Source organism: Anarrhichthys ocellatus, unplaced genomic scaffold (assembly GCF_004355925.1).
Source record: "Anarrhichthys ocellatus isolate YVR2014 unplaced genomic scaffold, GSC_Weel_1.0 scaffold6, whole genome shotgun sequence".
Taxonomy (NCBI): Eukaryota; Metazoa; Chordata; class Actinopteri; order Perciformes; family Anarhichadidae; genus Anarrhichthys; species Anarrhichthys ocellatus.
The window spans coordinates 1399753-1411019 of NW_022280036.1; the positions used below are offsets into that span (position 1 = coordinate 1399753).

At 43.5% G+C, this 11267-nt stretch overlaps 1 protein-coding gene across 1 annotated transcript in view; it reads left to right on the forward strand.

Moving 5' to 3' along the window:
* The window catches only part of LOC116382902 (adhesion G-protein coupled receptor G5-like), a 41560-nt gene that overhangs the window by 24194 nt on the left and 6099 nt on the right, over nt 1-11267 (forward strand). The window contains exons 2-7 of the mRNA XM_031846341.1: nt 7166-7211; nt 8690-8955; nt 9072-9258; nt 9457-9502; nt 9746-9842; nt 10940-11062. Coding sequence (XP_031702201.1) covers nt 7166-7211; nt 8690-8955; nt 9072-9258; nt 9457-9502; nt 9746-9842; nt 10940-11062 — 765 coding nt within the window. The remainder of the gene's footprint in view (nt 1-7165; nt 7212-8689; nt 8956-9071; nt 9259-9456; nt 9503-9745; nt 9843-10939; nt 11063-11267) is intronic.

An 11267-nucleotide genomic window follows, 5' to 3' on the forward strand; every position in this document is an offset into this window, starting at 1 on the left:
TATGTGTATATATATATATATATATATATATGTATATGTATATGTATATATATAGCTATATGATTAATAATAAAGTTGCCTGGTTTGCAGTCCTCCATTGTTCGTGCTAAATCGCACATCCAATAGATCTTATTTCTTTGGACAACATGTTTTTATTTATTTTGTAATGTTTCAGGGCTGGTGTCATGAAGGTATCCTTATCATTATTTACAGTAACAGGGTTGTACCAGGTGTTGTGTATTCTTTTCCCTTATGAAGAGTTGGTGTTCAGGTTCATGGTGACAAACAGACGTCAGAGAGGCTCTACCTCGCTCTTCTTACAGCATGCGGTTTCCTGACTGTGCCTCGGTGCACAATCAAATGACTTCACTCAGTGGAAAAAAGAACCACAGTTTGAATAACCTGGGCTTTGCACCAGTTTGAAAATCTGTAAACCCTGCAGATCAGATGAGCACCGAAAGTGAACAAATGACAATCGTGGAGGGATTTGTTTTTCTTAGCGCCCGATCCCTTGAAATGCAAATATTGCACAGGGTGTGTGACTCATTGTATAAACTCCTTCTCCTTTATGCTGACTTCATTTTTCATAATGAGGAAAAGAAAGCCCCTGATGGCAGACTAAACCCAGTGACCCACACCTAAGGCCACGCTTGGGGGTGAATTAGGCCCTAATAACATGCTGGCTGTTGTCTGTGTGTGTGTGTGTGTGTGTGTTGTTTTATTGATTTATTCATAGCCCCAAAGGACATATCTGCAGCATTCCACCTGCTCCTCCAATTTCCTCACAGAGGACGGCAGGATACAGATAAAATGTATGTGTATACACACTCGTGCAGACGTGCACACTGCATCACTATGGTGCTCTCACAAAGAATGCAAGGTCCCAACACAAATGTAGCTTGGGGAACATTCCACATTAGCCACATTACATCCAGTCTTCAAGTCGATACGTTTCTGCGCAGATGACGGTGACGATTTCTATTGTAGTTAGTTTTGCTGTATTCGGATATGAAGAAAAAAATCCAAAGTTATTATGAACGCTTGCAATTACATGTCGCAAGTCTCCCTTTCAGAAGCTTCCACGGTAGCTGCTCAGTGTATGACCGTCACTTTCCGCTTTCACTCGCAGGTCCTGAAGTGGGATGACTACGTGCTTTAAACCAACATGTAAAACGGCAGACACAGAATGCCAGTTGCTTCTTGCATTGTGCCTAAGGAAAACAAACGCAAATCTTATCTCGTAACCATGTTGGCAGCAGCAGCGCACAACAGTGTAGCACAGTGCAGTGTTCTCACAGCAGCGGCTTTGGCAAGAAGACAAACGAGGTCAGTGTGTTTCTTCAGAAGAAAAAGTGAGAACAGACTATTTCTGACCGGTTTGGTCAGGGTCGTGTTTTAAAATATATTCCGCTTCCCTGTCATCTTGGCAGTGTTGTCCAGAGAGTTTGAGCTGTTTGTGTATAGTGTGTGTCTGTCTTTTAACCATTGGCTTAAACGGCCTCCGAAGCAGCCAGTGATCTTTGACCCTTATTCACGCTCACTGTCACTCTGAGGCCGGACAACAAAGAGCAGCTTTTGTTCCTTGAATTACTCTTCCATGCGCATTCTTTGCTACCTCACTCTGGTGCTTGCAGAGGAGTGGGACCATTGCGAACCGCAACACTTGCAGGACAAAATCCAAACTACAAATTCAGTCTACTGTAAACGTGGGAGCAAGATAATGTATGTAAACTCCTATTTGAGTCGAGATTTCTTAACTGAACTAAAAAAAAACTGCTGTGCAAACAACAACTGAGACACGATAAGCACTAACGAAATGGACTATATGTCATTCAGGTGAGCAGTCAGCAGCAGACATGAAAAGCAGAAAACGTGACACTCAGACGTCTTTGACAGCGGCAGGACGTGGTGTTTTCAAGGTAGACTACTCTACTGTACTGAACACATCAGATCTGAGGTGCAGCTGTAGCTTGAAAGCCAAATCAGCCTTTTGATAGAATCCACCGTCAAATCTGACAATTATCTCTTAATTATGGGAACATTTGGCTAACTGCAGCCCGCGGCTTCACATTAGAAGCTGTGCGACATGCTAGCAGCTCTGTGAGGCTAGAATTTCACACAGCACGCTAATATCAGCAAGCTAACACGCTCACAATGATGATGCTAACACGCTAATGTTTAGCTGGTATGTCGACCATGTTCACCATCTTGGTTTTGTGTATGACAGTGTTTGCTAACATGCCAACGAGCACTAAACTCAAAAGATAGTTTTCGGGGGGGGTGGGTCATAAACCACTGGAGCTATTCAAATTTTGATTTGAGTTTATTGGAGCACTTTAGTCGCCTAAAAATGTTGTTTGGTTGTACTTAGCTCCACCCTCTCGTGTCACTTCTGGTTGCAAAAAAACAAGATGGCGACAGCCAAAACGCCGAACTTGAGGCTTCAAAACGGCAGTCAACAAACCAACGGGTGACGTCAGATGACTACGTCCACTTCTTATGTACAGTCTGTGGGTGGTGACCAAAGTCATGTCATGGCAACCCATCCAGTGGTTGTTGAGACATTCACCAAAAAACAGAAATATTAACAAAGTGCGTAAAGATCATCCTCTTTCGTTCTTGATTAATGAAAACATTCTTGGCAAATGCTTTCGCTTTCGTCCGTCTTGCACCGGCTTTTGTTTGTTTGTGGCAATACATGCAGTAGTTGTGGCTAAATGTGAAGATAAAAACTCTCCATCTCCATGAAATGGCTCAGGCATGACTCAGAGGAGCTTGTCACCCCTGTCTGCTGTCTGAGGCACACATTGTTTTGGCTGCCGTTCCACTTTGCATGAAGCCAAGCTGTGAGTCAGACCCCTGTGTGATGCAGCGATGGGAGGACACATGGATCATTTTTACTGGAAATCACAAAGTGACAGACTGGGGGGTCGGGGGTTTACGGTGGCCCGTCTCGTTCACACATGCGTGGGTTGCTGGAGTTTATGCGAGCATTCACGCATTAACACCCGCCAGGGCTCTATATCCTGCTATACGTGCGGAGGAGTGACGAGTGCAGTGAGGCAGCAAGTTTCGGTTGTTTGCGCTTAGTACTGAAAAATGAGAACACACACACACTCACACATGAGAGCTGGGAAGTGAAAGAAAAGGGGAAATTCTTGATGCCTGGACGCCTTGCAGGGACAATAGAGAGGGTGTGGGGGAAGAGAGGGAGGTAGTTTACACGTCAGTTCAGCCAGTTGAGAGAGGGAGATTATAGGTGGGTTCAGCTGGAAGTAAAGTTGTGTTTTCAAGCCCCATACAAAGGATCTGACACTTTTTTAAATGTTAAATGCATATACATACACGCTACGTAGTGGTAACACTTTTTACATGTTGAGCACAGAAGGGTTTGTGTTGGTGGTGGGGGGGACACTCTCGCCATCTCTCAAACATTTCTACAGAACTGAGCCCATCACTGTGTAGCCTGCTGCCTGTGGTCGGGGCCACTCCGGGCACTTCCCTCAGTGCAGTTGTGTTTCGTCGTCATCAATTCGGCGGCTGTAGTCAGAGAGTTGTAACGTGCGGGATCTGGTGGAGGCTGGGGTGAGTCACCAGCGTGATGCTGAATGAGTGCTCGAGAGTCTTGTTTTTGAGTAATGGGTCATCACTTAAAACCCAAAACACGGCTGTGTGCTCCTGGGGCTGGTCTGAATTGAATCAGCCAACATGGACATTGTTTGAAGTGTGTGTAGCTGTCACCAAACGTAGTTTAACATCATTTCTGGTTGCTTTCTGAAAACATCCCATTTTACATTATCTGTCATTCGATTGTCTGTTGGAGGAACTAGGTAAGGTAGGAACTGTGGAAGACATGAAACTGCTCACAGCAAGGTCTGCAGATTATCTTGAGTAACCGGGTCATGATTTCTGGAAAGAAACATTGTTGTTGACTTTTCAAATGTATTTCTTTTTTTTTTTTTGCGCTCTGAGGACCATAAGTCCAGTGCCATCTATTGGAGAGAAGGCAGACGTCTCTACGGCCGATATCTCCAAAACTAGGCAACTCGCACCAATGAAAAGAAAACCACAAAAAAAGTTTGCTCAGCTGACATGGAAGTTTCATGCTCAGATCTTATCCCTCCCTCTTAATACACGACACCTTTAGTTCCTTCTACTGATGGATTTATTTATTCCTCCTTCTACACCACCATCCTCAATCCACCGTCGAACTGTATAAATACATTTAGACATAGAAAACAATCCGACGTTAACATTACACAAACACAGTTTGCACGCAAATATGCACGATGACGAATTGACATGAATACCTCACTGGCTGCACACAGCTGAGGGAAATATGAACACTTTAACTTGAACCATAACACTTTGACTTTAGTTTACTTTACTTTACCACTTTGAGTGATTTATGCCGCTTCACGTGTCCTCCTGCTGTCACTGTGCCACGGCCAAACACGTCCCAGTACAACACAGCACGCAACAATAGTCCCCCCCCATATACAAAACCAAACAACAACATATAAACAATGGCATAAATGATTTTGATGGCAGTTAAAGATCTCATGATGGATGATCTGAGTCATGAATTTGACAAGTGAGTTAACTTCTAGAATGAACTCTTCGCTCTGAAATCACTCAAACGACTGTCAAATGTTTATTATTATATCGCAAAATATATGTTGATATTGCAAAATGAGAGCACGCATTGACAGCACACCTGTGCATGATGGGTAGGTTTGTGAAGGGCTATGTGGGCCACGGTGCAACCACAGCAAGTTTCTGCATGGCCTAGCATAGTAGACCGCCATCACATCTTTATGCAGCTTAGCTGCATGTACTCTTTTGGTCGTTGAGAGCCGGTCGGGTCCGAACCAGTTCTGAGCTGTTGCCTCTATTCTAAGAATATTAAATATATAGTAAATATAAACCATTGTTTTCTTTTTTTACTGAACTTTCTGAGCAGCTGAGGCATTACAATGGCGTGTGTTCCATCATAAAGCTACATGAAGTCACACTTAAACACCTTTCTTTTTCATCAAGCTTTTATTGACGCCCTTGAATTATCAAAAAAAGGGAAGTGTCAAAACCACAAAGGATCCAAGTCATGCCGTGTCAAATAGACAGCGGTTGCAGTTTCACACAATCTCCGTGTGTTTTAACTGAAGTGAAAATAATCTGTCTTTTCGTATTGATTTCATTCAGCCTTCGCTTTTTTGTGCTGGTTGAATTTGTATATTTGATGAAAATCACCAGTTAGACCTGGTTAAAGCTAGCTTTAACTGGACCAGGGCTAGTGCTGCATTCCAGACAACTCGGAACTCAAACATTTCCGACCCCGTACTAAGAAAGTACAATGGAACGCCACTCAAAGTGTGGAGGGTGCACTGCTGAGAGTTCAATCGCGTGGACACTTGCCAAAGAATTTAGTCCCGGTCCGCCGTGGTTTTGTTTACGTTTGTCGTGGTGCACCTGGAGCTCTTGGAGGTCAGAAGTTGGAAATTTGAACTGAAAATTCCGACCAAGGGCTCGTCTGGAACGCAGCATCGTCCTGCTCTGTACATTTTGAATATTTCTGCACCTTCTGCTCCCAAACTTCTGTCCACAGAACAAACCATTCCAGCAAAACTCAAAAAACTCCATTTTGCAGTAGAAAGCTCTGAATACAAGTCTGTTTGTACAGTGTCAGGCTTTGCAGTAACTCTGAGCCCAGTCGTGAGACGTTTTGCTGCGTGGAGTTTCCAGACAGCTTGTTGAAAGATTGCTTTTTTTCAGAGCAATTAGCGAGATAGAACACTATACCAGCTAAAGGTTGGCATGTCACTGCTGACTCTGAAGCAACACGTGAAGCAGCTAGTTCAATTAGTTTGATTACAGTGAACAGTCAATACCAGTGAATGACGCTCTTTAAATATAAAACTTATATATCTGTTAACGTGTTGAAGTGTTCCGTTGTTGCTCTGTGTTGCTCAATATCCTTTTTGTGTTTGTTTATGAGTCTGTGTCTGAGTGTCCAAGGCTCTCAGGTCCTTCTCGAGTATCAGGTGTGTGTTTCAGAGTACATCGTTATAAATAGGCAACCCCCCCAGGCTTTGCAGCTTGATGTTTCTCTCTGTATCTTTTTGTCTGTCTTTCCTTTCCGTTGCTGTTCCTTTCTACTGTGTCTACGGTTCCAACTGTTTCCCGTCTTGTGATGTTGAGGTCAGGACAACCACAACCTTCAAAATCTGCCTCTGCATCTCTACACAAGCTGTCACCGTCACTGCACAGCGTTTGTTTGCCGTGTTTGAAATTGCGAGGTGTGACCACGGCTGAATGATAAGTTGATAAGTGGGTTGTGATACGCAGGCATCTAGTAAACCTGGAAAGTGTGTGCAGTGGCAGCTGCCGGGAATGAGTCGGCATGTCTGGTAGAAACTGAAAATGACAGAAATGTTTGCGTGTGGTCCATTGACACACGTCTGTGTGGTAATGCTCACATGATTCAAGTCTCACATGGCCTGAAGTGATCTTTTTCAGGGAAATTTGTATTGTCTTCTCTTTTTATCCAATAATGTAACATCTGTGTATTAATGTTGAAACAGGCAAAATCAGCCACGTTTCTTTTTTTACTTGCTACGAGAAAATCAACTTGCTACATGGGGATGGAAAGACTGTGTGTGTGTGTGTGTGTGTGTGTGTGTGTGTGTGTGTGTGTGTGTGCCAGTTAAAGGGGAAGACTGTTTCCATTGATAACAGCACAGAAAGGCCCCTGTGTGTATTTTGAGCAGCAACTCATTTGTATTCATTGATAAGAGAGTGCAGATAACAAAGCTTCTGGGTAAGAATAGTATCATTAAAAACATGGTGTTGTGTTAACCTGTGCTGCCTCTAGATAGGGCCTTTTGTTTTATGTCGGATGTGTGTTTGCTCGTAGAAATAACGTGAGAGATCAATGTGTGTTGTGCTTTTTACACTTATATCACAATGTCGTTCCATTTAACCCCCCCCCCCACACACACACACACACACACACACACACACACACACTTCACCAGCAGCAGGTTTCAGTGGTTGGCTCTCCCTGCCCATGCAGAGAGGAGATACAGACGTGGTCCTCTTTTACAACTGCATTTCTCTCTCTTTGTTTCCCAACGGCAGTCGTTACCAATGGAGCCCCGGCTGAGAGATAACCTGGGGGGGGGTGTTTGTCTTCATCATCCTCCTCTCTACAGGTAAGATAACCACACCGGGACAAAAAGGAACCCACTTTCATCTGAAGTGGCTCTATTGGCCCGCTGTTCATTATGATGTAGAGATATTCGAGTAAAGACGATCAAACACGGCGCATGATAAAGATTTCAAACAGACACCGCACGTTTCCTCTGTGGAGGAGATGATCTCACACCATTTCTGAGCTTTTGTCACGTACATTTGCTTTTGAACAAAACACAGCGACTTTAAACTGCTGTAACTCTGTATTTATGTACATAATGTATAAGTAACAGTCGAACATATATTTGTCATCAAACAGTGTAATTAATGACCTAATTGCCATAGTGTGTTAATATGATAAGTGTAGCATTACTGGTAAAGTGCCTTCTAAAACAATATGAGAATATTCTGCCGACACAGGAAAAGTTCCACTTGCTGCTAACTGTGTGGGCTCCACAGGGTCAGTGAGACGTTGAGGTTGTGAAATGAAATACTTCTGAATTACATCTGTTGTCTCTCTTTGTAAACCTGTGCTAAAAGAAAAAACTCTGCCAGAGTACAGACTGCCTGCCTGCGGCACGCTCCAGTTCCTCGCGGTGGCGGTTTGGCATTTTGGTAACTCGCTGCATGCCACCATGAGCAGGCCATGTAACCTTGGTGATGAGGAACTCCGATTGACCAATATTAGAGCCCATAGAAATATTGAAAGATGATTAAAGATGCAGATTTCCTTTATTATTAGACAAATCTGTTCTGTGTGTAAACCTCCAGTGTTTGTTTTTTTAACGCTTACGCCTCACTCGGGACATGTTTGGCCTTTTGAATTTTAAATTGTTCAATCATTTTGGCTGTGTTATATGGCCTACGTATTGGCATGATTTTATTTTCAAATTTTGTACCTCACATCCTATAATAAGTCCATAATAAACTGTGTAGACAAAATACAGACCCTCCTTAAGGACTAACCACATGTATTGATCCCTCAGCCGCTATAGTGTAGAAGCATGCATTCTGTTATATCAGGCTTTCATTCTCCAGCTCTGCATTTGTAGTTTTTACTATGTTTCACCAGATTTAACCATTTAACCAAACACATTTAACCAAACATTTAACCAAACACATGTATTTGCCCCATAGGGCAAATACATGTTTTTTTACATTGCTGCTGTATTATGTGTTTGATGCAATGCTTCAAAGTCAATGTTGTTGCTCATTACTGACATACCCTCGACTGTGATAGAAATCTAGCATTAAGTATGAAATAAGGAAATGTTTGTGATCTTTTTCACAGTGACATTATGTAAACAAACTGGCATTTAAAGGGTTAGAATTCTGAAAATGAATGAATCATTGGTAATGATGAAGCATCATATTCTGGCAGTATTCTAACACAGACATGTTTGTCCTCTCAGGACGTCAGAGCAACTTTCTTAAGGGTTGAAACCAAACACCAAGCGACCTTTTGTCAGTGTGTGCCTACACATTTTGTCTCCTTCAGGTTTAAGTGAAAATGACACGGACTTGGACTTTTGTGGGACCTGGCGCCATGAGAAGGGCAACCTGAGCCTGAACGTCAGCCTCTCCACGGGCTGCAGCGAGATCTCCATCTCAGCAGGTCAGAGCTCTCTGTCCATCGACGGGCAGATCACAGCTCGGTGCAGGCGCTCTGAAGTGATCCCCCTCAAGCAGCTCGGCCTCGACTCCGAGGAGGAAACTCCATTCTGTCTGTACTGGGAGCCACTGCTGGACCAGTTGAAGCTGCAGGTAAAAGGAGCCCACATTTTTCTTTTGAAGATAACGTGTTTTTTCTTTTCAAAGCTGGCTCCATGTGAGAGGACAGCAAGGACTCATCAGTTTTTCTTTCTTCTCTCGCTGTTCAGGTCAGAGGGAAGAACCTCACTCTGTGCTGGCCCACCAGCATGCAGGGCTCCTGCTGCACCGATCTGTCTCATGGTGCCAACACACCCGAGGCACGCTACGGCATCATCAATGGAACGGTCAAAATGGATTTAATCCAGCGCAATATAATGACAGCCTACAAGTTCAAAGGAAGTTCCATCGACTGCAGTAAGGGAGAACAAATGCCATCTACAGTACATCTGTGAATGAAATGTATTCAGCAGGATGAAGGGTTCCACGTTAAGTGTTAAGATATCCTGTTGTTCAGACTCAAAACTTCATTCAAGCCAAACTCAATGAAAAGAAGATTCATGGTTAAGTGTCACAGTTTAATGTGTCAAATTCAAACTGTGTTGTTTTTTGCAGAAGCATTATGTGATCAAGAGAACCAGGGATCCACCCAAGTCAGCATGTAATTTCCTCTCTTTTTTTTAATCGCATCCTTTTTCACATGACTTTGTCTTAATTACTGAGTCCGCTTCATGTAATCACGCTTTATGTAATCCAGGGAATTTTGACTACAAACAGGAAGCTAAAGTTAATCCCATGTTAGGGTGGGGGGGTGGGGGGGTGGTTACAAAAATAACCATGCTTTTTAAAACCTTCTGAAGCTACCATTTTCATCATGGTGGTGTGTGTTGATGTGTGTGTGCAGAGAGTCCTCGGCTGTTGGGAATATGGAGCATCCGTGTGCTCGCAGCTCTCAGGTGGACATGAAGGAGGATTTCAGAGGCTACAACATCACGGCGCCTGTGAGGATAACATACACACTCAAAAGAAATAAAGTTTGCTCAGACTCAAAGTTCATCCTTTTAAACAACAGCTGAGAAAACAATCTCACCACCAGGCCTATTTAGTAACATTATCATATCGACGTATAAACTTCTGTTTCTGAGGTCAAGAATAAACTTTGACATGAGCTAACCTTCGGCAGCCTACACAGGCCACATCAGCAAGAGTGTGACCACACCTGTTCCCTCTTCATTGCCTTTTAGTTGCGTAGTCGAAAATGAAGCGCATTTCCTCTGTGACACAAACAGAAACTGGAATACACGCATACATTTTATGTGTGTTCTTGTGCATGTTTAGCTGGAACCATAGCAGATGTAATGTATAATAATTATAGGGAATCCTAACACTGATTATTTCTAAGTAAGGGACTTGACATATTTCCATGTAGCTGGTTTTGTTTAGGGAAGTAAGATAGCAATAGCTGCTACAAAGATGAAATATAAAGTTAAAATGTCTTCTTTGGTGGGAGCAAAGAGAACATTCCTGGTTAGTGATGGACAGTTCAGAGTAATTCAGTGATTCAAAAATGAACTCATTTATTCACTCAGTCTATTTCCCCCCCTACGGGTGGACAGAGTGTCTCTGCTCCACAGTATAATGCAGCTCGACTGAGGAGGCTGTTTGTCCACGTCCATTCTCTTTAATCAGGCTCACTTTATAGGAGGCGTTTAACTCGGTGAATGAGTAGCTGCGTTAACATTTCATTCGAGTTCAGGGTGGTGGTGATTTAGTGGAGAAAATAGGTGAGAGGTGAACCACATGAAAGCAAACGATGGCAGCACTTTACTGACAAGTACAGGACGGATTTTGAAAGGTGGCATGTTGCCTTAAAATAGGGCCATGTGTGTAAGCACCCAGCAATCCACATGCAGATCCACCACAGTAATTACCTCCGTGTGACAGTATGGGACAGAACAGCAGGGCGGTTCAACAACACTATGGACAGTGGGTTTCCACTTCTCTTTTCATGCGTTGACTTGAGAGTGAATTAACACAAACCCTGGTATGCCGTCTCTAACCGTGCAGTGGTCCTTTCTCTGTTTATTGTGGGATATAGGCCACTAAAGGTGTGCCCGCAGAGTCCAGTACCACAGTCCACCTCCCCCGCGCTCTGAAGCAAGCGGCGAAAAAGTCCAGCGAAGTCGTCTGCACTTTCTTCAAAAACAACTTCCTGTTCCAGGTAAGGATCCTTTTGCCCTCAATCAACACGGGCAGCTGAGAAGAGATGATGCCAGCCTGACTTCACGGCACACGTGCCGAGACTTTGAGATAATACAGCAATTCTACGGACTGAAATGCTTTAGTTCTTCTGTATTATATCAGCGGACAGGTAAAGGTGTGTGTGTGTGTGTGTGTGTGTGTGTGTGTGTGTGTGTGTGTGTGTG